The sequence below is a fragment of the Eschrichtius robustus genome, chromosome 20 (genome assembly GCF_028021215.1).
Source record: "Eschrichtius robustus isolate mEscRob2 chromosome 20, mEscRob2.pri, whole genome shotgun sequence".
Classification (NCBI taxonomy): Eukaryota; Metazoa; Chordata; class Mammalia; order Artiodactyla; family Eschrichtiidae; genus Eschrichtius; species Eschrichtius robustus.
Genome location: NC_090843.1, coordinates 53,160,167 through 53,188,056, shown reverse-complemented (window position 1 = coordinate 53,188,056; position 27,890 = coordinate 53,160,167). Strand labels below are relative to the sequence as shown.

The 27,890-nt window shown below is 52.2% G+C and overlaps 1 protein-coding gene across 1 annotated transcript in view; it reads right to left on the bottom strand.

Annotated features, from left to right (window-relative positions):
* The window catches only part of RPH3AL (rabphilin 3A like (without C2 domains)), a 112,401-nt gene that overhangs the window by 56,870 nt on the left and 27,641 nt on the right, over nt 1-27,890 (bottom strand). The window contains 2 exon segments of the mRNA XM_068531816.1: nt 21,600-21,729; nt 24,458-24,601. Of these exon segments, the coding sequence (XP_068387917.1) occupies nt 21,600-21,729; nt 24,458-24,601 (274 nt within the window).

Here is a 27,890-nt window from a genome sequence, read left to right as displayed (position 1 = left end):
TTTATATACTTTAGATATTGATGTACATATTATAAATATTTATATACTTTCTCGAGCCCTGGTGCTACACCAGGCATCAAGGTAGGTGCTTTATGTAGAATCTCACTTAATTTTCATAACCACACTAAGAAGTGGGTATTACGGTCCCTATTTTATCAACTCAGGATCTGAGGCTTGAGGCTAAGTAACCTGACCACGAGGAGCTGGGTTGTGAACCTTGTGCTCTTTGAGCCCCAGGTTTCTGCTCAGACAAGAGACTCATCCAAGCCTTCCTTCTCCACCGGCGGCTCAAGTGAAGGCAGGGCTGGCTCCCTAGGCCCCGGTCCCTCCTCCAGAACACCAGACTCGGTCAAGCCTCAAGTGGGAGAGGGCACAGCCAGGGCCCTCCTCTGTTCATTAGGACACAGTCTGGGGGCCAGCAGGGCTGAGGGCATGCTGACCTGAGCCCTGACCACTGCAAATACTGAGTCACCCAAAGACGCACAGCCTTAAGAATGCCAGCCACCTGCTGCCTGGCCTGAGACAGAAGCCAGGAGGCGACCGGAGAAGAATTTCAGAAGGAAGACAAGTCTCTCTGTGCTTCCAACACTGGTGCCATGCCGGGGAAACGCCAGCCTTCCTGTGTCCCGGCTGCGGGTGGCAGGTGTACTAACCCACGCAGGGCCACTCTTCACCTCGGTCTCTGGAAGGCTGCCCCGCCTCCTTTGAGTGAGCCCTCCCCAGCTCCCCACTAGATGAGCCGCTGATGCTGCGTGGGGACCACCTGCAGACCCCAGCCCTGGGCAGCCCCCAGCCACCTCTCCCAGCTGAAAGGCAGCACTGCAGATTTCAGGACTAGCCTCCAAAGCACAGCCTTCCATCTCCTGCCACTCGCTACCGTGAGCTCCGCATCCTGAGCAGAGAGGAGGGTTAAAAAGGCAATGGGGGGCTTCCCTGGTGGCGCAGTGGTTGAGAATCTGCCTGCCAATGCAGAGGACACGGGTTCGATCCCTGGTCCGGGAAGATCCCACGTGCCGCGGAGCAACTGGGCCCGTGAGCCACAATTACTGAGCCTGCGCGTCTGGAGCCTGTGCTTCGCAACAAGAGAGGCCGCGATAGTGAGAGGCCCGCGCAGCGCGATGAAGAGTGGCCCCCGCTCGCCGCAACTAGAGAGAGCCCTCGCACAGAAACGAAGACCCAACACAGCCATAAATAAATAAATACATAAATAAATTAATTAAAAAAAAAAAAGGCAATGGAGGGAGCTCGAGATGAACATTCATAAGCGCGTACTAAAAAGGCATGCCTAGGAGGTGGCTCTGGATCACCTCTGTGCTCGTGCCCCACTGCGTGCCTGATGGGACCTGGGGTACCTCGGGCAGGAAGAGGCTGCCAGGCTGCCGGGAGGTGGGGGCGCCGCTGGCTCCCCGCCCCCACCTGCCCTTGTTACTCTTCCTGGTCCTGCTTATCCTCAGCATCACCCCTCAAAACGGAGACTCCGTGCTCGGTTTTTGCCTCTTTCCCAGGCAAACGTGGGAAGCAAAGATTTGAGCTGTCTCGACGGGCCCTGGGGGCATGCCTGGTGGGTGACAGGGGGGCCAGTGGATGCACCACGGCTGCAGATGAGAGTTTGGGCAAAGGAGCGGAGACGGGTTATTCAGTCTGAAGCTGAGAGGGAGGTTTTAAAGACCAGCAAATCTAATAACGTACGATCAAAAGGGGGACCACGTGAGACACGGCCCTGGGTCTCGAGGAGTTCATTCATTCCTTCAGCAGGCGGCTGTGCGGGGCACGGTGGGTACTCAGCCCCTTGGGGGGAAGAGACATGCAAACACTGGATTGCGCAGACGGAGCACTGACTCCTGGTGAGACTGAAGCGCGCCAAGGCAGAAGCACTGGGTGGAAGGGAATTTTGCACAAATCATGGAAGGGATGAGGGCTGAGGGGATGGCCGGGGGAGCCGGTGCGTCTCAGGCGAGGGCCAACGTCGACCCCCGAGGCTGGGGTGTGCCCCTCTGAGGGCGTGCCAGACCCTCCAGGGCCGAGGACAGGACACTTGTAGCGGGAAAAGCACATTCAACAGTATGCTCACCTTTTTCAAACATAAAATATTATTTTGAAATTTCAAATAGCATTAAAAAAGGTGGATGGTTTCTACATTTATCTAAAGGGAGTCTGGGTTTTGAAAGGCTAAACGAAACTGCTCTGAAGTCCCGATGGGGAAGAAGGACAGGTGGGGACTCCACACTTCTCCCTCTCAACCTCTAAGGGGACCTTGGGTCTCACGGGGCCTTGTGTGGGGACAGGCGATGGCACTGACTCTCCCCAGGGGTGAATGAGGGTAGAAATCAATGGGCGTCAGACATAGAAAGCAAACTTATGGTTACGGAAGGGGAAGGGGGTGGGAAGGGATAAATTAGGAGTTAGAGATTAACAGACATACACTACTATGTATAAAACAGATAAACTACAAGGACCTACTGTATAGCACAGAGAACTCTACTTAATATCTTGTAATAACCTATAACGGAAAAGAATCTGAAAAAGAATGTATCTATATATGTTATATGCACATATAATATGTGTATATATAACTAACTGAATCACTTTGCTGTACACCTGAAACTAACACAACATTGTAAATCAACTATACTCTAAAATAAAATTAAAATTAAAAAAAAAAAAACCAAGGACCTACTCTATAGCACAGGGAACTATATTCGATGTCTGTAATAACCTAAGTGGAAAAGAATCCGAAAAAGAATATATCTATGTATATATAGCTGAATCACTTTGCTGTACACCTGAAACATTGTAAATAAACTATACTTCAATTAAAAAAACAAAGTAATCAGTGAATGGTTCTATAAGGGGTTCTCGGGCGCAACCCTCCTAAAGTCTCCCAGGCCTGGAGTGCACCCTAGGGCCCCCCCGTCCCTGGGCAACCTGCCGAGGGGGAAGACTCTGGGGTAGATGGAGTTCAGCCCACGCGAGGGCTCCCTGACCCGCGCTGAGCTTTCCTGAAGCTCTGACCGTGGCCGGCTCCTCCCCGCCTGGGTCCCGCCAGTCCTTCGGGGACGACTCCTGGAACCCTCACTAGCTCCTTCCAGCCCTAAAGGAAGAAACCCCTCGCTCCTGGAACTGACAGGGCCTGGGCCATGGTTGAGCTCATCGAGTCCTCTGGCCTCTCAGCCGCGGGCCCACATGGCTCCATCCAAATCCCTGGCCCAGCGGTCTCCCGGGACCACCACGTCACACGGCGGCCTGCAGCTCTCCCACCCCACTCTGGCCGGGAGGGAGTCAGGGCAGAGGAGGGCCCAGGTGGTGGAGGAAGCCGGCTCACATCCTCTTGCTCCCTGCCAGGTGGTTACTTAGAGTTACAACTCATGATAATGATAATAGTCACCGTTTACTGAGCACTTATTCCATGCCTGGCGCCCAGCTCAGCGCTCAACACACGTTATCACATTTAATCTCGTTTATGTTCACAACAGCCCTGTGAGGGAGTTTTTATGATCCGAATGCCTTGGATGAGGAAGGCATCCTCATCCTCAGAGATCTTGGGTAGCTTGGCTAAGTTCACGTCACCAGGAGGTGGCAGAGCCAGGATGGGGACCCAGGTTCATAATCATAAAAAGCAAGAGCTTATATAACACGTACTGCGTTGCTGGGCACGGCAGGAGTGCTTCACACAGATTAGTCACTCAGATGACGGCACTGGGGCAGACAGCCCAGGTAACTTGTCCGGGGCCACCCAAGGAGAGTAAGTGGAGGGCCAGACTGGGGTCCCAGTCCCCATCTTGCCTCTCACCCATGCCCGCTCTGACCCCCACCCTAGTTGAGAAGGATGCCGATGGGGCCAGGAAACGGATGTCCTGAGAGAGAGGAAGTGGATGGGGTTCTCCAGTGGACAGTGGTGGTCTGAAGACACATGGCCGAGACAGACACTGGCCATCCCGGGAACATGAACTCAGGGAATTAAAGGCCCCAGACACAGCCAGCTCCAGCCTCCCCCAGCCAGGCCATGGTTGCATAACCAACCTCTGTTTTCCCGAAGCATTGGGCTGGGGCCTCCCACAGATGATCTCTCACCCAGAGGCGTGCCTGCCACCTGGTAGCCGCCTGGCCCAGGCTCTGTTACAAGAGCACAGCCAAAGAAGAGGCTGGATCATTTTGGTTTTCTGTCCTCACAACCAGCATCCTAAAAACACCCTGCCCCTATCAGCAGCCTCCCAGCTAAGGCTACAAGTGAGCCTGGCTTCCTCTGGGGCTGGCCCAAAGCCATAACTTGGAGGGAGGGCCAGGCAAGGAGCCCCTGGCCAGGTGTGCCGAGCAGATCCTAGCTCCGAAATTCTATGGCTCTAGGGTGTGCGACCAGCCTGTGGGACGGACCCCCAAAGATACTGAAGTCGCAGCCCTGCTTTTGGAACGCTTGAAATCTCCATGGGAAGGCCAGGTGGGGGTCTCCGGTGGACCTTCACCATCCCTCCCCCTAGAATTCGGTGGGGGAGCAACTTTAGCTGCAGGTTGGGCCAATGACGTCAAGAGCATTCAGCAAACACTTCCTAAGGCCCTGCTGCTACCAGGCCCTGGACTAGGTGGAGAACACAGCGAGGCTCGCAGGCTGAGGGCACAGAAACGAGAAGACGGATGCACACATATGTGAGAGCCTTCCTCCTCGGCCCCTGCCTGACTCGCCAGCCTCACCAAGCCCACCATGCCAGCCCCAAACACCTCACTGCCTGTTCCCAACACTCTAGGTACTTCCCTGCCTCTATGCGTTCACCCAGGCTTTGCCTCATGACTAGCGAACTCCTACGCATCTTTCAGGAACAACTCAAATGTCTCCTCCTCTGTGACTCCTTCCTTGATTTCCCCCCAGGGGAAGCACTAGTTACTCCCTCCTGTGTGCTCCCAATATGGGTCAACATCTCTAGAGGAGTGTTAATTGCATCATATTGAAATTGCCTATCCCGTGACTTTGCCCCCTCTAGAAAAAGGACATTGTTGTTCTTGTTTAAATTCCTAAGTTTAGCAGGCGCCTGGCACGTAGTTGGCTAGGAAGGAAGGGAGGGGCTGACTGACAAGCATCATGGGCTGTGGGGTTGGGATTCTGCAGACATCTGGGGGCCGATGGTGGTTTTTAAGGAGGGGAGGGGCACGATCAGATCTGAGTTTCAGAAAAATCACCTTTGCTGAAAATACAGATTCAGTCACTCCTCGTCAATTTGTCCTCGGTATTCTCAGCAGAGGCTCTTTTTCCAGAACATTCCCAGATGCCTATGGAATTCCAATCCTAGCTGGGTACGGAAGGTGAGGAAAAGGAAGGACTCTGGTTCATTCTAGAGGCTGCCAGCTGGCCAACAGGATGGACGGTGGTCATGTTAACAGAGTGGGGACGAGCGGCCGGCAAAATATTCGGCTTTGGACACATGGATACTTGCAGTGCGAGCGGACTCCTTGGAAGAGCTGTCGCGCCGCAGGTGACACCCAGGTCCAGAGCTTGGGAGGAAGGCAGGGGACAGAGACGAGGGAGGGCCAGCACACGGCGTTGCCTGAAGCTTGGGAACGCAAGGCAAGTGAGAGGCCGTGTAGATGGGTGAACTTTCGATACTGATCTGAGTGCATCTACCGTCAGTTTCACCACCCTTAGAACAGGTGCTTCAGGAGGGGCCGAGGCTTGGCCTGACCCTGAGGTCACTCTGGAACTTGGACTGGTGCTTGGCACACTGTAGGTGCTCCGTAAATGTTTGTTTAGGCTGAAGGAGATATGAGCATTTGGGCTCTGATGGAGCTGGTGGCGGGGGAGGGCATAAGGAGGGGGAGGGGCCTCCGTGGGGGTGGGGCCAGGACCTGGGGGGGCAGGAGGGGCCCCAGCGCAGAACCAGAGGGGCGGGGCTGGATGCAGACAGTCGGCCAGACAACAAATTCAAGCTGCTGGGCCAAAGAGAACAGGGTGGGGAGTGGGGAGGGCTTGGGGAGACCAGGGAAGGCCAATCCAGGGTCCACAGGAAGCCAAGTTAGCACAGGTTCCCCCCACCAGCCCAGCGTGGACATTCAGCCCTCGGCAGCCTCACCTGTCCCAGGGTCAGCACCGTCTTCTCTGACTTTCCAGGGTTATCCTAACTCTCAAAAGGTCAGTTTATGTGAAAATACCCTCTCCCTTCTCTGTGCCCACTCCAGTGCCTGGACACAGTAAATGTCCTCGAAGCCAGTAAGTACCTGTCATTGGAACTGATTTTTTTTTAATTTGAAAAATACAGCGGACTTGACAAACACCCTAGGGCTTCTTAACAGTCCAGGAGCAACAGCACTAATGATCAACTAAGGGCCCTGGTGATGTGCAGGAACAGGGCTCCAGGGAGCGCGGTGACAGGTCTGGGCCAGGTGGAGTCAGGTCTGACCCTCAGGCCTCGGAACTCCCAGCCCGGTATGCAGTTTATGCTGCTAAGGTCAGCAGCCTGTGCTCAGGCGATGAATGGACTGAGGGCCCTGGATACCAAGTGGCGGCGGTTAGACTCTATTCTAGGCAGTAGAACACAGTCGCAGTAGACTGCCACTGAAGACTTCAGCCGGAGGGAAAAAGCCACGCTTGAGCAAGACGAAGAGCAGAGAAGCAGAGAATGAGCTAGAAAGCGGACGATACTCCACTGCAGGCAGTCAGGAGCCGGGCGGGGAGGCCCCGCAGTGGCAGGTAGGTGCTCGGGCCTCACTCCCTGGGGGCCCAGACTACACTCCTGTCTGCGCCTGGAAACTCAGCAAAGGCAGATGTGGTTCTTGGGCAGAGGGGTCTCTGGAAGGCTTGGCAGATCATAACCCCTCTCAGCCTCAGTTTCTGCATCTGTAACCTGGGAGAGTCATCCCTCCTATGGAAGGCAGGACGACAAGGGTGAGGAAAGGGTTTGGAAGGGGAGAGCTCAAAAGTCCCCTCTGAGAAAGGCCTGGCTCCTTCCTGGTTTGGAGGGCCGGGCTCAAGGGTGCCCTGGTGAGGACCCGCCTCCCGTGCTCCCCTCCGCTCCCTCTATCCGCAAGAGCGGCATCCTGGTTTACCCCGCGGGGAAACAGAAGGACAGGCTAAATCCACCTCCAGTTAAGGTCAGTGAACAGCAAACAGCTGTGCGGGAAGCGACACAGCAGGAAAAACAGGGGCAATTTGAGAGCGATGAAGAATCGCAGGGCCTGCGAAGGGTGGCAGCTTGCGGGGCGCAGCTGGCGAGGCGAGGGCCACGTGGGCGGCGCTGGCCACAGCTCGGACTGGAAATGTCATTATCTGTTATTTACCGTAACAGAGGACAAGAGGCTGCACAAAATTACCGTTCCTGGTAACAGCCGCTAAACAGATTTGCCAACACGGCTTCCTGCTGCCGGCGGGCTCGCTACACTGACCAGACCCCGGGAGAAGAGCCACTGAGGGGGGTAGCGAGGGGCCCAACGGGGTGCCGGACGGATGGATGTCTCAGTGGGAAGCCTGGCTGGTGTCCCCAAACCCAACCCAAGCCCAAGCCTACAGACACTCTGCCCACTCAGGGAGGGGCTGGCCTCACACTGACCAGTGACTCAACAACCACAAACACCCACGTGTGTTCAGCTGCTGCTCAGCCACCTTAAGGGTGTGACAAACTCTGGGGGGCAGGGTCCTGCCTCAGGGGTGCTCAGGGTGCCACACCTGTCTATGGATGGGGAGTCCTAGTGTTGGGGCTACCATCCCTTCCCCAGTGTTGCGGGCACTTAGCCAATGGCCTTTGCACTCCACGGACAAGCTGGCACCAGACAACACCTTCCTTTGGGGGTCTCCTGCGTGTCTTCAGCTCTCTTTACTTCCCAAAGGGCATGTGGGCAAAGTTCTGAACCAAGAGGTAGGAGGAACTGCAAGGCGCTGGCTGTGCCACCAGGAGCAAGTTATCCCTCTGAGCCTCAGTTTCTCCATCTGGAAAATGGGTATAATCACTGCCTTTTGCCTACCGACCTCCAGGGTACTCTGAGGGACTTATGGCATCACAGGAATATCAGGGGCAGAGGGGGCTTTCAGAAGCACATGCCGACCCCCACCCTGGCTTCCTCCTGCTGCAGACTCAATCACAGCCTGAGCCAAAGCCAATTGGGAAGCAAACCTGCCGTGGCTTTAAAATAACAACAAACCGAGCTGTGTTCCGGAGATGCAGAGAAATGAGCTTTAGCTCACAGCTGTGGCTGCTGCTGCTCCCTGATCTGTGCAGGCCCCCGGGGAGCAGGTTCTGGGGTGGTGATCCTGCAAGGACTGGGCCGACCTGAGCTTCACGGGAGGAAACTGCTGGACAGCCCAGGAGACCCTCTCCTCCAACCCCTCCAACTGCTTCCTTTCACAGGGAGCACGAGAGGCCCAGAGCGGGAAGGGATTTTAACCCGAGGTCACAGGGGGAGCCCAGGGCAGAGCTCTCCTGCACTCCTGACGCCCGGTCCACTCAGCGCAGGTGCAGGTGCAGCAGTCAGTATGAGTTTAGGCAACACTGGCCCCGCCCCTATCCCACCCCACCAGCTATGTCCATCCTCTGACATACACAGGGACCCGCGTCCTCAATTGGACTTCAGACACGGGTAGGATGTGTGTATCCGGGGAGAGTGCTGAGCAAAGGAAGGCAGCAGAAGCTGAAGTACAGAGGTCTGCGGCCCTGGGAGAGATGCAGACGAGGGGAGAGGCCAGGCCTAACAGGGAGCAGGATGAAGGGCGTCTGGAGCAAGAGAAGGTGGGCCCAGGCCCAGTGTCCCCACCCCAGTCCTGCCCCTGAAGGGCGTGTGAGCAGCCTGGAAAAGACGGAGTTACAGGGAAGGGAAGGGCGGCTGATAACTAAGCAGGGGCCTGGCCCGGCGTGAGCTCTCGATCACTGGCAGCTTTTGTTAACTCTTAACCATCTTTGGAGTCCCCATCCTGGTTGTTCTTGCCTGAATTCAGGCCTTTATTATTGCTAATTGGATAATTCGGCATCCGACAGGCTCTCTCCAACCCACTACACGTTCCCTCCTCCAAATCCACCTCTGGACTTAGGCTCCCCAGAGACCCACCTGACAGTCATCACCTGCTTAGCACCCTTTGATGGCTCTGCCGCCAACAGCCTGGCACACGGGGCCCCTTCGTGATCCTCGCTTCATTCTCTCCCTCCCTCAGCCTGCCTCTCGCCATCACCCCCTCCTTCTCCCTCCCTCCCCGACATGCACCACCTCTGCCAAGCGCCCACCAGTCCCTGCACTTCCTCCTGAAATGCACCACCCCTGCCCCTGGGTATCCACCCTTCCAGGCTCAGCTCAAAGTGAGCTCCACGCTGCAGCCTCCCGTACCTCTCAGGGGCCAGCCACCCCCGCCCCTCCACTCTGGGATCACTCCATGCCATCTGCATCTACAGCACTTGTCACACCGAGCTGCATTATCTGTCACCAGGTGAGTTCCTAGAGGGCAGGGCTTGGCCAGAAGGTGAGCTAAGTGGGCAGGGTCTCCAGATGGCCAATGACCATGGCGCTGGTCTCTCTCCAAGACACTCTGGGCCTTGCCACCGGGAGCCCAGACTGGCTCTCAGCAGCTCCTCCGCTGCCTTTGTCCTGATGACCCTGAGTTGGAGGTCAGTGTCAGATCGGGCTATCAGAAGGGCTCTGAACTGCACAAAGTGGAAAGAAAGAAGCTACTTTGGAGGAGGAAAAGCCACGGCCCAGGCACCAGGGCAGCAAGAAAGAAGGGTGCCTTGACGGAGACGTTCTGTTCGTCAGACTCCTGATGGAGGCAGATGTTCCAAGATGCTGTGTGGGGTCTGGTCCAATCCTCCCATCCCGGCAACGGCAGCCAAGTCAATTCCTGCCAAGCAGTCAGAGCGGGCCCTCGGGGCAGACGAATTAAGTGACTTTTTCCGGGAATTTAGGAAACAACGGTAGCTGAATGAAAAATCCATCTTCGTAATGAGGCACAAACACACGTCTCCTAACATCTGAATTAGGTCGAGGAGGAAAAAGGACATTGCAGGGCCAATTTGGAGGCAGCTCAGATGAAACAGCTGTTGCTCAGGAAGCTTGCTGTTTTTGCGGCCGCACCTGAGGGACAGAGATGCTGAGCGCTGGGTCTGGAAAGGGAGCCGAGGAAGACTTTCACTGCACCTCCCATTCGGGAGGGAGGCCCTGCAAAAAACTGCCCCCTCCTAACCCTCGTGCACTGTTGGTGCGATTGTAAAACGGTGCACCCGCCGGGGAAAACCGTATGACGGGTCCTCCAAAAACTAAACAGAATTCCCCCATGATCCAGCAATTCCACTTCTGGGTATACACCCACAAGAACTGAAAGCAGAGTCTCAAAGAGATATTTGCACACCGATATTCACAGGAGCACGATTCACGAGAGCTAAAACGTGGAAGCAAACCAAGTGTCCATTGCCAGATGAATGGATCAGCAAAACGTGTTACGTACACAATATTATTATTTAGCCTTCAAAAGGAAGGACGTTCTCACACGTGCTACCACATGGATGGACCTTGAAGACATTATGCAAAGTGACAGAAGCCAGTCACAAAAAGACAGATACTGCATGAATGCTTATATGAGGTACCCAGAGTAGTCAAACACATAGAGACAGAAAGAAGTGGGGTGCCAGGGCCTGGGGTGGGTGGGGATGGGGAGTTATCATTTAATGGGTATAGAACTTCAGTTCTGCAAGATGAAAAAGTTCTGGAGATGATGGTGGTGATGGCCGCACAACAATGTGAAGGTACTTAACGCCCCTGAACCCTACACATAAAAATGATTTAAATGGTACATTTTATGTTTGTACATTTTACCACAAATTTAACAATAAATAATTTTTTAACTTGCCTCTGATTTGGGGGAATCCAAATTAATCCAAGGAGCAGGGTGGGGCAGCTGCCACCACACAGACCCAGCAAGGGCCAGGCTACGGAGATGTGAAGGGTCATCGGTGGGGCCTCCCCCTTCCCTTGCCTCCCTGGCCTCCTTTCTGGTCCTCGCTTAACGCCGTGCTCTTTCCCGCCCAGTGCCCCGTCCACGCCGCTCCCCCTGCCTGGGATGCTTTCTGCCAGATCCTGCGTTTCCTCATTCCAGTCCCAGCTCAGACGTCACCTCTTCATAGAGGCCCATGCTGCGCAGCCGAAATAAAATAGCCGCCTTCCCACGCCCTCCCCACTGGCTGTTCGATGCCCCCCACCTTCAGTTTTTATGTTCCTGCCTCCCACTTTCTGGAGTTGTTGTATTTACTTGTCCATCTCGCCTTTCTAGCTCATAAACTCCATGGGGGAGATGTGGTACAGCGGTAATGGCCAGGATGCTCGGAACCAGACTGCCTGGGATCAAATCCTGGCTCCACGCCTGACCGGCTGAGTGATCTTGGGAAAGGTACTTAACCATTCTGAGCCTCAGTTTCCCCATCTGTAAAGGGGGGATGATAAAGGTGCTGAGCCCACTGGGTTGACGGGAGGACTGTTGTTGGGTTGATAGGAATGAGTTAACAAGTGAAAAGGCCTTAGAACAGAGTCTGGCACAGTACTGACAAGAGAGAAGTAAGGGGTCTCATTGTGACAAGTGGTGGGTACAAGGACAAGGCCTACCTTGCTCGTCACGGTACCTGCAGGGCCTGGCATATAGTCAGTACCCTATAAAACCTTAAAGAATGAATGAATCAAAAAACTCTGCAGAGAGATAAGACCTTCATGAAATTCAGTTTCATTTTCGAGGATGGGCCTATGGCGCTGAGTCAGCTCCCAAGGAGGTAAAAGTCCCCCAAGAGGGCTCCTCCATTCTCCTGCCCACATAGGCCTGGGCCCCTTGAGGTGGGCTCAACCCAGCCTCAGGTGCTTAGCTTTTGCATTGGGAACATCCTGAGAACATTCAGGCTGCTTCTGAAGGTCTTGGGAAAGTAGGTAGAAAAGCTGGTTCCCCCCAGTGGTGGTGAGGGCAGCTAGCCGGCCACTGCTGGTATCCACGGAATACAGGGGGAGGGTGGGCTCCGGACAAGGCCATGTGGGTGCACCTGGGGTCCTCAAATCTGCCACTGCTTCACCTTAAAGTGTGTTCTTTCTTTGTTATTTGTTTGCTTATTTATTTGTCCTCCCAAATATTATTTTACCTTTCACATCTAAATGTGAAATCAAGCTGGAATTGACTTTTGTGCCTAGTGGGAGGTAAAAATCAAGATCCATCTTTTCCATATCATAATCCGAATGACCATGCGTTATTTATCCAAAAGACCATTCTTTTCCCACTGCACATCCGTGTCTCCTTTGCCATACACTGGAATTCTTATTTTCGCTCATTTTTGCAGCAGGTGTATAGAAATACAGGCACACCTCATTTTATCGCGCTTTGCTTTACTGCACTTGGCAGATATCGCATTTTTTACAGATTGAAGGTTTGTGGCAACCCTACATTGAGCAAGTCTATCGGCGCCATTTTCCTGACGGCATTTGCTCACTTTGTGTCTCTGCATTACCTTTTGGTGATTCTCACGATATTTCAAATTGTTTCATTGTTATTATATTTGTTACGGTGATCTGTGATCAGTGATCTTTGATGTTACCCTACTCCCTGAGACACAACAATATTGAAATTAGGCCATTTAATAACCCTCCAATGGCCTCTAGGTGTTCAACTGAAAGGAAGAGTCACATGTCTCTCTCTTTAAATCAAAAGCTAGAAATGGTTAAGCTTGGTGAGGAAGCCATGTCAAAAGCCAAGCCAGGGGACTTCCCTGGTGGCACAGTGGGTAGGACTCCGCACTCCCAATGCAGGGGGCCAGGCTTCGATCCCTGGTCACGGAACTAGATCCCACATGCATGCCGCAACTAAGAGTTTGCATGCCACAACTAAGGAGCCCGTGTGATGCAACTAAGGAGCTGGCAAGCTGCAGCTAAGGAGCCTGTGAGCCACAACTAAGGAGACTGTGAGTCACAACTAAGGAGCCCACATGCTGCAACTAAGGAGTTGGCGCTCCGCAACTAAGGAGCCCGCCTGCCGCAACTAAGACCCAGTGCAACCAAATAAATCAATATTGAAAAAAAAAAAGAAAGCCAAGCCAGACTAAAGCTAGGTCTCTTGCACCAAACAGTTAGCCAAGTTGCGAATAAAAAGCAAAAGTTCTTGAAGGAAATAAAAAGTGCTACTCCAGTGAACCCATGAATGATAAGGAAGTGAAACAGCCTTATTTTGAATATGGAAAAAGTTTGAGTGGTCTGGATAGAAGATTAGACCAGCCACAACATTCCCTTAAGGAAGGGCTTAATCCAGAGCAAGGCCCTAACTCTATTCAATTCTATGAAGGCTGAGAGAGGTGAGGAAGCTGCAGAAGAAAAGTCTGAAGCTAGCAGAGGTTGGTTCATGAGGTTTAAGGAAAGAAGTCGTCTCCGTAACATAAAAGAGCAAGGTGAAGCAGCAAGTGCTGATGCAGAAGCTGCAGCAAGTCATCCAGGCGATCAAGCCAAGATAATTAATGAAGGTGGCTACACTCAACAGCAGATTTTCAACATAGATGAAACAGCCCTCTACTGGAAGGAGATGCCATAGCCAGAGAGAGGAAGTCAGTGCCCGGCTTCAAAGCTTCAAAGGGCAGGCTGACTCTCTTATTAGGGGCTAATGAAGATTTAAGTTAAAGACAATGCTCATTTACCATTCTGAAATCCTTGAGCCCTTCAGAATTATGCTAAATCTACCCTGCCTGAGCTCTATAAACGGAACAACAAAGCCTGATGACAGCACATCTGTATACAACATGGTTTACTGAATATTTTAAGCCCACTGTTGAGACCTACTTCTGAGAAAAAAAGATTCTGTTCAAAATATGACTGCTCATTGACAATGCATCTGCTCACCCAAGGGCTCTGATGGAGATGTACAATGAGATTAATGCTGTTTTCATGCCTGCTAACACAACATCCATTCTGCAGCCCATGGATCAGGGAGTAGTGTCGACTTTCAAATCTTATTATTTAAGAAATACATTTCATAAGGCTATAGCTGCCATTGATAGTGATTCCTCTGATGGATCTGGGCAAAGTCAATTGAAAACCTTCTGGAAAGTATTCACCATTCTAGATGCCACTAGAACATTCATGATTCATGGGAAGAGGTCAAAATATCAACATTATCAGGAATTTGGAAGTAGTTGAGTCCAATCCTCATGGATGACTTTGAGGGGTTCAAGACTTCTGTGGAGGAAGTAGATGTGGTGGAAGTAACAACAGAACTAGAATTAGAAGTGGAGCCTGAAGATGTGACTGAATTGCTGCAGTCTCATGATAAAACTTGTACAGATAAGGAGTTGTTTCTTATAGATGAGCAAAGAAAGTGGTTTCTTGAGATGGAATCTACTCCCGGGGAAGGGAGTAGATTGTTGAAGTGAAGATTGTTGAAATGACAACAAAGGATTTAGACTATCACATAAACTTAGTTGATAAAGCAGTGGCAGGGTTTCAAAGGATTGACTCCAATTTTAAAAGAAGTTCTATTATGGGTAAAATACTATCAAACAGCATCGAATACTGCAGAGAAACTGGTCATGAAAGGAAGACTCTAAAGTGTACATATAACTTTTATATGAACTGGGAAACCAAAAAATTTGTCACTGTATTGCAATATTTGCTTTACTGCAGTGGTGTGGAACCAAACCCACAGTATCTCTGAGGTACGCCTGTCTGGATTTTTTTGTATGTATATTAAACTTGTATACAACCACCTTGCTAAATTCACCAACTAATACTAACCATTTGTATTTAGAGTTTTTCAGATTTTCTAGTTATATAATCATGTTTTCATGATAATGACAGTCTTAGCTATTCTCCAATCCTTATGCTACACATTTCTTTTTCTTGTCTGATTGCAGTGGTTAGGTCTCCAGCACAATGTTGGATAGAAGTGGTGATAAAGATACATAGAACTTGTCTTATACCAGACTTTACGAGAAAAATTTTCAATAACTATTGAGTATGATGTTTCTTCTCCTGTGCTCTTTAATAAGATATCCCTGCTTCTCCAAGGAAGGGAAAGCATGAGATAATGAATGCTTTGGTCTGAAGCAATGGAGGCACAGCATGGCACAGCAACTCACCCTGGGGGACCCAGCTCCCCACTATCTGGCCAGGTGACCTGAGCAGCCCACACCACCTCAGCTGAGCCCCTGTTCTCCATCTGTGACTCTGGAACAGCCTCAGCAACCCTGATTCCCTTATGGCTTTGCCCTAAGGACCCAGAAGGATGACTTTTGTGAAAGTGCTTTATAAACTCCAAAGGACATCACAAGGTGAGACAGTGGCCTCCATGTTCACTGTTTGCAAGAGCGAGGATGGCCTGAGGGAGGATGCAGGAGACCCTAAGCTGAGGGTTTGGGGGTGTGGTGCAGGGGAGAACATGCGGAGGGCAAGGGGAGCAAGACAAGCAGAGGGAAGGCGGTCACTTGAGGTCCTTCACCACCACCCTGAGCCGGGCCTGGGGCTGGGACCTTAAAGCAGGGTTGTTGTGTTTTTTTTTTGGGGCTATGCCATGCAGTTTGTGGGATCTTAGTTCCCCGACCAGGGATTGAACCCAGGCCCTCAGCGGTGAGCGCACGGAGTCCTAACCACTAGACCTCCAGGGAATTCCCAGAGCAGGGGTTTTCCAGCCCAAGGAGGATCAGAATCCCCAGGAGTGTTGTTTGTTAAACACACTGCCTCTGTTGGCAGAGTTCCTATTCAGTGGGTGCTATGGATGAAGTGTTTGTGTCCCCTCAAAATTTGTGTGTTGAAGTCCTAACCCTCCATGTGATGGTGTTTGGAGGTGGGGCTTTGGGAGGTGATTAGAGTTCAATGAGAGGTCATGAGGGTGCGGCCCCCGTGATGGGATTAGTGGCTCCAGGGTTACTGCCTGCTGTGGGTCTGGGATGACCTCAGCAGGATACCGCTCCTCAGAGCCTTGAGCAGGGTTGGGGACAGGGATCAGTGTCTGCCCTGGCCCCTTTCCTCCAATGGCCCCCCATCCTGGGTGGGGGATGCCTGCCCACCCCACCCCACCCCACCCCCATCCCACAAGCTGGATGTCCCCTGAAGGCTTTGAGCAAAGTGCGGGGCTGCCTCACTCTTTTTCACCAGGACTCAGCACACATTACCGAGACCATCATTTCATGGGCAGGCTCCTCTGCCCCCACACGTGGAGCACATTTTAGCTGAGACCAGAGAAAAATCTGATTGCTTCCCCCGCACAGTGACAATGCCATCCTGGGCTCAGGCGGGCTCTCCAGCAGCCCTGCCCAGCCTCCCTATTATTGGTGAAGCCAGACTCTCAATGAAAGTGAAAGCTGGCAGACTCAGATCCTAAGCAATTAGGAGGGCCAGGCCTCTCTAATTAACCAGCCAGCCCCTCTCCCTTCCCACCACAGCCTTCTGATGATGAGAGCAGGCAGCCTGGGCATGCAGGCCCAATTAGAGGGGACGCTGCTCCGAGGACCAGCATCATGGGTTCCACCCGCACGCTCATTAGCTTGTGGCCGCCGAACACTGCCAGGGCTTTTGCTCGGGACACCGCCGTGTGGCCAGGAGCACCTGAGGATCTGCCCCCCTGACATGGATCTGGATGCTTCCCACGTCAGAGATCTCCCCAGCATCCCTTCTCTGCAGTCTGCCCTTGCCCACGCACCTCCTGGGAGCCAGTGCTATAGCCATTGCAAACGGTGGGGAGGTGGAGAGGAGAGATAGAAATAAATAGGGAGGCACCCCGGAAATTGGTGAGCCCAGAGTGGAGGGCTCCTGATACCCCCAATTTGGTCAGTACCTTGTTAGATCTCTCTCAGCCCCCGAGGGCTGCCTCTGAAACCCCAAACACAACTGTAATTAATTACCCATAATCATTTAACACCCACTGCCTAGAGGGCAGGCATCTGTGTGTCTTTACACTGTATCCCCAATGCCTGCACCAGTATATTGTCATATTTATAGGACGACACATATTTGTTGAAAGAGTGAATAGATGACATTGTCTACCCCTCCCAGACACCAGAGAGCCCCTGTACAAGGGCTAAAGCTTTGCAGGGGGCTGTGAGGTTAAGTCTGGGCCTCCCTCCTGATTGTCCAGAGACTTGGCTCCTAAGCGACCACCACCTGGCAGAGTGGCCCAGGGTGTCCTCCGTGTCTTCTGGGCCTGAATCCTCATAGTCAGGCACTTGCCCAGCCCATTTCCAGCTATATGCCTCTGCCGTGCTCTTCTCCCCTCCCTGGAATGCCCTTGGCTCTGCTTTCAGCCTCTCAGAAGCCTAACCAACTTTCAGGAGCCAGCTCCTCCAGGCAGCCCTCCTGATTGTTCTCAGTCCTGGAAACCCTGGTCCCAACCATAGTCAGCATCGCTCTAGAGGGTACTGTCTGCCCACCTTGACCATGAGGACCAGAGGGAAGTGGCCGTTCTGGACCCTTCTCCTTTTGGAGTCCCCTAACCCAGAATTAACTCAGAACAGGCTGAACAAGTGATTGAGTGTTAGGTTCACCTGAGGAACTTGCACAGAAATCAAGTTTGGTTTCCCTGCTTAAGACATCCAATCCTGGACAGCTACAAAGGCTTCCAGAGGGTTTTATATAGATTACAAAAAATTTGGGAATAACTGTGGGAACACCAATTTTCAGTTCAAGAAAACATGAATTGTACGGAATTCCATGGCAGTCCAGTGGTTAGGACTCAGCAGTTTCATTGCCGGGGCCCAGGTTCAATCCCTGGTCGGGGAAGTAAGATCCCGGGTAGAGGGGTAGGGAGGAGAGAGAGAGAGAGACAGAGAGAGAGAGACAGAGAGAGAGAGACAGAGAGAGAGAGAGAGAGAGAGAGAGAGAGAGAGAGAGAGAGAGAGATGAAGGAAGGAAGGAAGGAAGGAAGGAAGGAAGGAAGGAAGGAAGGAAGGAAGGAAGGAAGGAAAACATTAATTCTAAAAAGGAGAACATACGTTGCTATTGGCTGAATTGTGTCCCATCAAAATTCTTGTGTTGAAGCCCTAATCCCCAATGTGACTGTATTTGGAGACAGGGTCTTTAGTAGGTAATTAAGGTTAAATGAGGTCATAAGGGAGGGGCCCTGATCCAAACGGACTAGTGTCCTTATCTGAAGTAGGAGAGAGACCAGAGCTCTCTCTCCACCATGTGTGGACACAGTGAGAAGGTGGCCGTCTGCAAGCTAGGAGGAGAGTCCTCATCAGAAACCAGACTGGCCAGCCCACTGATCTTGGACTTCCCAGCCTCCAGAACTATGAGAAATCAATTTCTGTTGTTGAAGCCACCCAGTCTGTGGTCTTTTGTTATGGCAGCCTGAGCTGACTGATCCATGGGATATCACTAAACCTCTTCTGAGATGTATGTGAGGTTGGTTCTATTTTTGTAACACCTGGGCAGTCTGAACAGCCAGGACCTCGAAGCGAATTAATAATAATAACAGGAATCCTTTACTGAGTGTTTGCAATGGACCCGACACTAAGGGCTTCCCTGCATTAGCTCATCTACTCCTCACACCCACCCAGTGATGATGTAGTTCTATTTCCCCGTTTACAGATGAAGAAACAGAGGCCCAGAGAGGTTAAGTGGCTCATACAAGGTCACTGCAGTGTGCCCAAGCTGGAGCACAACCCAGGTCTCTCTGCATGAGAACAGCACTTACTGGCAACCCAGGAGGACCTCCGTCCCCTCACTGTGCAGGACCAAGTGACCTCTAGCCCTGGCCCATTGGGAATCTAGGACCCGCTTTCCTTCTTAAGACCCTCAATCACCCCTCTAACCCCTCCCTATTTGCTTAGAATACACTGAAGAGATTGATTCCCTTAGCGTATGGCCTTTGTCCCTATGTTGCCTTGTCCCCGACCTCATCATCTTCCAATGACAGCCATTGCCACCTAACTCATCTCCTGCTTTCCTTCTATGTCCCCCTGCAACGCACTTGCCAGACAGCAGCTAGGCTCTCCTCTTAAAAACACAAACCAGGTCACATTACATCCCTGCTTGAAACGCTCCACTGACATCCCATGAAACTTAGAATCACATCTCAACTCCTGACCTTGACTTAACAAAGCTCTTTGTGATTGGCTATGCCCACCGCTCGCTCCCTCTGCCCCAGATGCCTTCATTAGTTCCTTGAACATGCCCAGCTCATTTCTGCCTCAGGGCCTTGGTGCTTGCTGGTCCCTCTGCCTGCAACACTCCTCCACCTGGATCCTCCTGGGGCTGCCTCCTGCTTGTGGTCAGGTCTGAGCTCACAGAGACTCAACTTGAGCACCCTGTTTTAATTCACTACAGAGCCCTAGGTCTACATAACGTTATTTTATATTTGTTTATTGTCTGTCTTCTCCTACCCCTAGAAAACAGTCTCCATGAGAGCAAGGACTTTATCTTGTTCATGGTATCGCCAGAGCCTAGAACAGGGCCTGCACACAGTAGACCCTCTACTATTTGCATAATGAGTAAATGAATGACTGAATGAATGACACGGTCTTCTCAAGGATGGATGAAGATAACCCCCGCAAATGCCCATCATTCAGCTGTGGCCCTAATTGGCACGCTCTCCTCCCACTCTCACCCAAGAACAAGTCCCCTCAGAAACTCAGAGGGCTCCTTATCTCACCATCCAAGCCAGGACCAAGTCTTCAGCCTGCTGTGAAATAAGAACAATTTCAAATAGAAATGTCTTCCTGAAAACCATGGGGTGGGGGTGGCGAGAGTATCTGGAAGAGCATTCCCCCACCCCCACATCCACTGAGGTTCTCCCCTGGGACTCCCACTGTTGCCTAGGAAACGGCTCTGCAAGGAGCAGCGGGCATTAACCCTTCAGCAACCAGGGGCAGCAGCCTGTCTCTGCGGCAGAGGCCCCAAACTTTTCCAGGGAAAGGAGACAAGGCTCTGACAGCCTCTTCATGGTCCTGCAAACCCGGACATTTATAGTAGTCACGGAGTTGAGGGGCAGAAGGAGGAAACAGGCTGTTGGGCCTCATTCTCCCAGGCAGAAGTCACATACTAGAACCCCACCTGCCCAGGTGCTGGGAGCAAGACATTCCTGAGTCCCTGTGCCCAGTACCTCGTTGGTATCTATCTAGTCTAGGCCTATGGAGGCTTGCGGAGGAGCGGCACCAAAGTGCCCACCCCCTCCCTGACCCTCAGGCCCCTCCCACACCTCCACTGTTCTTGGGACCCCTCACCAGTTAATCCACATTCCTCAGCCCAGTTCACCACATGCGACAGAACAGGGGAAAAGGAACCTTAGCTGAAATCCTGGCTTTCCCACCTATTCATTTGGTACATTAACTTTTTTACACCTTGGTTCTCTCATCCAGATTTTGAACATCACTGAAAATGCCTTTGTCAAGGCTGCCAATGGCCTCTGCTGCCAAGTCCATGTTTACTTCTTTGACGTTCCCATATTTTACAGTCCTCTCAACTCTTAACGCCCCACCCCACCCTCAGTCTTCTGTTCCCTGTTAATTCTTTCCAGAATTTATTTCTTCCTGAAATCTTATCTATTACTCTACTATTTACTATTTACTTTATTTATTTACTTTACTATTTACTATTTATTATTACTTATTATCTATTACATTACTTTTTTTTGGTTCCCTCAAGAGAGAAAGTTCTTTCTGTGCCTTGTTCACCAAAATAACTCCAGGCTTAAAATAATGACTAGCACATGGAAGTTACTTGAGAATGGGTTCTGGTAAAACTAGAGTGAAAAACAAAAAAAGAAAAAGACATGGTGTCTTGGGAACAGTGCTTCTAACCTAGGAGGGCAGTAAAGGGAGGTCCCATGATGACAGCTATGCAGTAACTACTGTAGGCTAGAGCAGGAATAAGAGTCCAGAAGAGTTTCTGGCAGGGGAAAAAAAAGTAGGCTTCACACAGTAGAGAGTAAAATTCAGATGCTAAATAACCTTGAGGACTGGAAGGCACATTATTCTTTGGTCAATGTGAAAAGAAAGGCAATTAGAAACTCCAGGAAAAACAAAAAGTTATTTTAAGAAGTCTTGGACTCAATATTAATATGTGGCATAATTTAGAACAATCAGTGGAGTATAAGAAAAGGAGAAAATCCACTTGGCCTTGCTGCAAAGATCATTCTCATTTGAGTGGCCAGGGATCAAGAGAGCAGACCAATAGAATAGGAAGTATAATCTTAGCAAACTGTTTGGCCCTGAGGAAAATTGTATTTATTTAGTGACAACTAATAACATATCCTGAATACTTATATGCCAAACAAGGTTTTAAGAGCTTTGCATATAATATCTAATCCTCACAACTCTCTAAGATACATATTATCATTATCCCTATTTTATAGATGAGGAAGGTGAGGCTTAACATAGTAAATAAGTTTTCTGAGGTCATACAGCTAGTGGAAGAGCTGAATTCACACCCAAGCCTGTGAGACCCAGAGGTCCACTCCCCAGAGCTGGCACTAGAAGCCTGGCCATTTGACCTTCAGGCCCCAATCCTTCTTGCCAAGAAGCATAGGATACCATGTGTGCACACATGTATGCACGAACACGCACGCGCGCGCGCGCGCGCACACACACACACACACACACACACACACACACACACACACACACACTCCTGGGAGCCAGGATGCAAAGCCACAGAGTAACAGGGCTGGTCCAGGCTGGGAAGCCAGAGCAGGGCCTTACCTTCCTGCAGTCTTTGCAGAACACCGATGAGCTGCCCAGGAAGCCCAGCACCTCCCCACAGAGCAGACACTGGGAGAGGCCATTCCCCATCACATTGCTCCTCATGGTCTCCAGCCGCTCCACCAGCCGCCTGCAGCACAGGACACAGAGTCAGATGGCACGTGCTTCCTGTCTCCAACCAGACCCCTGCCCAGGTGCGGCTGCCACGGGGCCCCAATACTATACCACTTCGTGGGGGTTGTTCCCTCACCTGGGGTACTGTTCCCTGCCCCATCCCTTCCCCTGGCTAACTCCTAATCATTCACTCACTCACCAGCCATTAACTGGGCACCTACAACATGCCAGACACTGGGAATATCGTAGCAAACAAGCCAGAGATGGACACGGTCCCTGTTCTTATGGAATTTATGTTCAATAAAGGGAGAAAGTCCATAAACAAGCAAACTGACTTCAGAGGGGGGGGGGGTGTTATGAAATAAAATAAGTGGGGCTGGGAGGGAGCAGGGCATGTTAGATGGTGATTAGTGAAGGCCTCTCTGAGGACATTTGAACTGAGAGGTAAAGGATGACAAGGACCAAACACGTGAAGAGCTGGGGGAGCATCCCAGGCAGAGGGAACAGCAAGTACAAAGAGCGAGGCCCTGGCGCATTAGAATGGTGAGAAGGCCAGGGGGGCTACAGTGCCTGGGATGAAGGAGGCTGGAGGGGCGAGGAGGGGCCAGATTACACGGGGTTTGTAGGTTGGATTGGTCTTTGAAGTTTGGATTGTTTTCTAAGATCAACGCGAACCCACTGAAGAGTTTTAAGTAGAGGAGTGATCTGATCTCAGTGACATTTCTAAAAGCTCCCTCCAGCTGTTGTGAGAAGCTGGGATTACAGGGGGAGTCCGGTGAGGAAGCCGGCAGGAGGCGGCGGGAGGTCTGGGGAAGGAGGACGGAGAGCAGGACGGGCTGTATTTCAGAGTCATCGTGGATGGATTTGGGGGAGGAGAGGTAAGAGAAAGATCCAGGATGGAGTAGAGGCTTTTGGCTTAAGCACCTGGGTGGACAGAGAAGCTAGAGGGAGAAAGAGAAAGAGGTCCTCTTTGAACCCCACTGGGCCCAGGATAGGTGCCTTCCCTTGAGTCCCACGGCCCCCCAGCCCACCGTGACCCCTGTTTCATGACAACCTGTCATACAACACTGCCACGCCCACAACACGCGGCCACTTCTGCTTCTGTTTCGTTGGCCGCTGTGTTTCCAGTGCCCAGTGGATTCCCAGTGAGCATTCTTGAATGCACGGAAGACAGGGTGTGGGTACGTTACGTCCTGTCACTCTCATAACCGCCCAGCGCAGAGGATGCTGTTTCCCCCCCACTTTAAAGGTGAGAAGATTGAGGCTCCGAGATGTGAAGTCACTTGCCAGCGTTGCACAGCTCCTCAGAGGTAGAGCCAGGGCCACACTCAGGCCGCCCCAAGTCTCATGGCAACTCCACTCTCTCCCCTGGGGCGATCAGGCCCTGCCTGGGGGCCAACGGAGGGCAGACTGGGCGCCCAGGCTGCCTCTGCCCACCTGCTGGCACTCCTGACTTCCACAGGAATCACCGTCCCTCTTCCAGGGACCTGCAGGGTTCCGGGAGCAAAGCCGAGTTCGGCCCTGGCCTGACACACTTGTTTTTGGGGGACCCCCTCTCCGTACAGCCCTGTGACTCCCACTCATGGAAACACACAGGACGCACCTCCTCCTTCTGAGATGATTAGCTGCCTCCTGGGCCATTCCTGCCCCAGCCAAACCCAGTGCTCACAGCCAGGGCCAGACGACGTGAGCGGCACAGGGAAGGCAAAGGTGGCAGCCCAGAAGGGTGAGGGGGGGGGGTGCAAATGCTTCCCACAGCTGCGGGGAGCCCACGGGGGACACCCCTCACCAGCTCCCAGCACGCCCTCCTGGGGGAGCCGGAGGGATGTGGTGCTGGCCCATCAGTCATCAGCACAGGCACCTCGGAGACCTGCAGAGCCTTGCAGGACCCTCGGGCTAGGCCTGAGAGAGGGAGGGGCCCCAGCCAGGTGTGGTGGGGAGAAAAGAGCAAAAGACAATTAGTCTGTCAGATACAAACCCTTTTTGTAATGAAATGGTAGTAATACATCAGTGTTACGGAGGCACAGACAACAAACTGTTTGGACAGCAGTGGTCTTTGTAGTGGTGCTTTCACTTTCTAGAACTGTGCATTTCTACAATGTCTGACTTTTTAAAAATGATCATCTATTTAATAGAAAAAGATAAATAGAAAAAGAACAAGGAGACCAGAATCAAATTAATTCCTGCCAGTGCCCCTGCATTTATGTTTTCCTCCTTGTGCCTGCCTGTGTTTTTCAGATTGTCTAGGAAGTATGAATTGCTTTTGTAATTAAACAAAAAAAAAAGACACAACAAAACTGAAGACTATGTAGTAGACAGCTCTGGATGCCGGAGGCCGGAAGAGCTTAGAATAAGCTGGAGAACGGCTCCTGTTGGTCTTTGATGGGAGAACCCACAGTTCAGCCTCCACATCAATCTCTCCCCTGGCTGAACCACAGGGACCCTCCTTTGTGCAGAGCTAAACAGACCTTATCGTGTTTGACGGCACTCATTCATCCTCCCCACAGCCTGGGGCCCATACATCAGCCGCTATCCCCATCTTACAGAGGGGTATACTGAGGCTTGGACAGGCTGGGTTAGGAATCTGCACGCCAGGGGTGTTCAGGCAGAGCTGACTCACTCCCAGTGAAAAGCTGGAACTAGGAGCCAGGGCGCCAGACGCCCAGCCCACTGATCTGGCACTAAATGCCCTTGCTTCCCTCTCCACGGCCTCACTCCTGCCCCATCCTGGGAGCAGCCCTTACCCGATTCTCTGCTGTTCCAGGACGTCAAGCCGCTCGGCCCTCTGGATGACCTGCAGGATGGCCTCCACCTCAACTGGGCTGAGGCACTGGCTCTTCCTCTGCTTCTCTGTCTGGTAGGTGTGCACAGACCAGCCCGTCTGCAGCCTTGAGAGAGAACAACACAGAAGTGCAACCCCAGTGCAAACCGGCATCCCCGCCACATCCACAGAGGTCCCCTGAGCACAGTCTGTGTGTCAGGGGCAAGGGGTTCAGACACCAGCCTCCAAACGCTGCCTCTGCCACCCGCCAGCTCCCGGGTCCCACAAGGATAGCAGCACCCCCTTAGCACCTCGGGCGGGTTGGGGGGAGACAGGAGCATGGAATGTGCAGAAGGCCACGGCCACAGCATGAGCGGTTTCAAGGGAACAGCACAGAAGATGACCAAGAGAAGAATGAACACCCAGATCTGAGTTGTACAAGAAAGCGAGATGGAGTTTATTTACTATGGGACAGGAAAGACTGGTAATTAGGTTAAAAACAAGCGCTGACGATAAAAGGATATTCACGCAGCATTTTGAAAACTAGAGGGATGCAGGGCAGGAGGGTACCAGCAGCACAGGAGGGGCGGTGAGGGCTGGCCAGGGCGGCGAGGCAGGGCTGGGGCCCGGCCCAGAGCCCCAGGACTGAGGGGAAGAACTCCAACCCTTTCTATTTTTCTGGATGGTGAGAGTGGCAGCAGTGGACCAAGCCCCAACTCCCTGCCCTGGGGCCCAGCTTCTCCCAGACTTCCTGTGCCAGGTGGTGGGAACACAGAGACGGACAAGGTGGCAAGGTCACTGCCCTCCAGAACTACAATATTCTGGGGGAGACGGATGCCCGATCAGTTACAAAAAGTATTTATTTACTGAAAAATTCGGAGAGTGATTCATTCAATACCTATTTATTGAGCATCCACTGTGATGCCAGGCTCGCCAGGTGCTGGGACGAGCCACTGGGCAGGCCACGCAGGTGGGCGTGAGGAGGATGTACAAATAAGGGGAATTGACCCAGGTAGGGGAGCAGCTCTAGAAGGGCTCCCCTAAAGAAGCGGCAGCAGGCAAGAGATTGTGACACAGGATGCAGGGCAGGAAGATGAGGGTGTGGATGTCTTCCTGGTGGTTCCCTGAAACGGATGGACACTGGTGGTCTCACGTCACCACCCGGTCCAGCTCTTGCATCCAAGCGCTGCCGACACTGTGTAAGTTAGGAGAGCTAAAAAGCATGTCCTTTCTCTGTGAGTAGAGAGAAAGCCATCCCAGGCTGGTTAAGGTGAAGGACTCAGATTCTGAAGTCCAATGGATGGTCTGATCTTATGGCTCTGTCCCTTCCCAGGTACGAGAACTTGGACAGCTGCTCATCCTTGATTTCCTGATCTGTCTCTTTAAGGGATGCCAGGAAGATGAAATAAGGAGGGTATATAAAGTGCCCTGTACATAGCAAATGCCCAGTTGCTTAATAAGTGGCAGTTAGTGATGATTTTTGTAATGATCATGGGTGAGACCATTAGGAACAGCTTAACCAAAGAGGTAGCATTTGTGCTGGGTTTTGCAGGATGAATAGGAGCTCCCCCAATGGAAGCAGGGAGCTGGCATTCAGGCAAAGGACACTGAATGTGCAAAGGCATGAAGGCATAAAGTAATGTGCTGCATTGGAGAGATCCGGACTTCTAGACTGCCTATTTCTCCAATTAAAAAAAAATGCCTTGGTACAAACTGCTATGTACAAATAAATAAGCTACAAGGATATAGTGTACAGCACAGGGAATACAGCCAAAAATTTTTACAGTAACTTCAAATGGAGTATAATCTATAAAATATTGAACCACTATGTTGTACACCAGAAACTAATATAATACTGTAAATTGACTATACTTCAATTTAAAAAAATACCTTGCCCTAGACTAATACTTTTTTAAGTGACCCTCACAGAGCTGGGGAAAGCAAAGAATGGGAACGGGGCAGGACTCGCGGGGACAGGAAGGGAGGCCAGGCCTTGGAGTGGGCAGGGGTACACATTCACCTGTCCTCTGTGCACTGGGCGGACTCAGGGCGTTTTGGTCTCGAAAAGGGACCCTCCACCGCCCCACCCTTCTGGTTTTCTCCGTCTGAGCATTTCAGGGACACTGGCGGTTGGTGATTGGCCAGGGGGAGGAAAATTGTAAAACAGAGCCCCCGAGCTCAGGGGCACCCCACCTCCACCATGTGAAAAAGGCAGGCCAAGGAACACAGAGGTGGGAAGACGCCAGCACTGCTACCCGTCCTGGTGGGCACAACGCCTACACAGCCCAGGGCGCTGCGGACCTCCTCCCCCTGGACCCCCGTCATCCTGCAAGGCAGGCCTCCCCATCTCTCAGAGGAGGAAAGAGGCAGGGTGCAGTTAGATGGCTTTCCAAAGGCAAGGTGGAGGTCAGCACGCTTCCTGGCCTGGGGAACTTACATCCAGCGGCTGCCGACAGCCACACCAGGCTCTCCTTTTCTGCCTGCCTCTCACCCACAAGTCCCGACAGTTTACATCCTCTCATTCGACCTCCTTCCCAGGCTCACTACTCCTGGCCAGTCAGGCCCTGACTCCCGCTTACGGCCACGGCTGCCACCAAGCATCTTGCCCACGGCAGGGCACCTCCACACAGCCAAAGGAGGCCGACTCAAGGCTGCCAGACGTAGACGGGGCTGCAAACCCTGAGGAAGAAACTTCAGTGGCGCCCAGAGCCCATCTGTATGTCCCCTCACACAGTGTACATCGCCATCAACTGCTCCTGCTTCCCTTGTGTTCCGGGCTGCATGCTGTCTCCAGGCCTTTGCTCAGGCTGTGCCCTCCACCCGGGGTGCCTGCCCCTCTCCCTAAACCCCCTTTCCACTGGTTCACTCCTGTTCCTTTTTAGGACATCTTTTAGACGTGATCTTTACAGGAGGCTTTTCCTAGATCCCCTCCAAGACGATTTAAGAGTCCACTCTCGGAGTTCCCTAAGGCCCGGGCAAAGCTCCACCACTAGGCTTAAACGTTATTACAAGGCAAAGTGGGACCTTCTGTCTTGCCCTTTAGAATGTTAAGTCCCAAGGATCAGGCCCTGCCCCATCTGGCCCCTGCCCACCTCTCCATCTTCCTTCCATGCCATTCACCCCCTCGCTCTCTGCATTCAAGCCACAGTTGCCTCCTGCCAGGTCTTCTACATGCCATGTTCCTTCTACCTCAGGACCTTTGCACCTGCTGTTCCTTCTGCCTAGATGCTCTTCCCCCATATTCCCATCTAATATTTACCCCTCCCCCAGGATTCACCATAAGCATCACACTCTCAGGGAAGCCTCCCCCAAATCCCAGATTGTTAGCACCTCCCCTTCACCGGACTGCCTGTTTCCACCTTCAAAGCAGCTGCACAAGGGTAATTATGTGTATCATGCTCACTCCTCCCCATCAG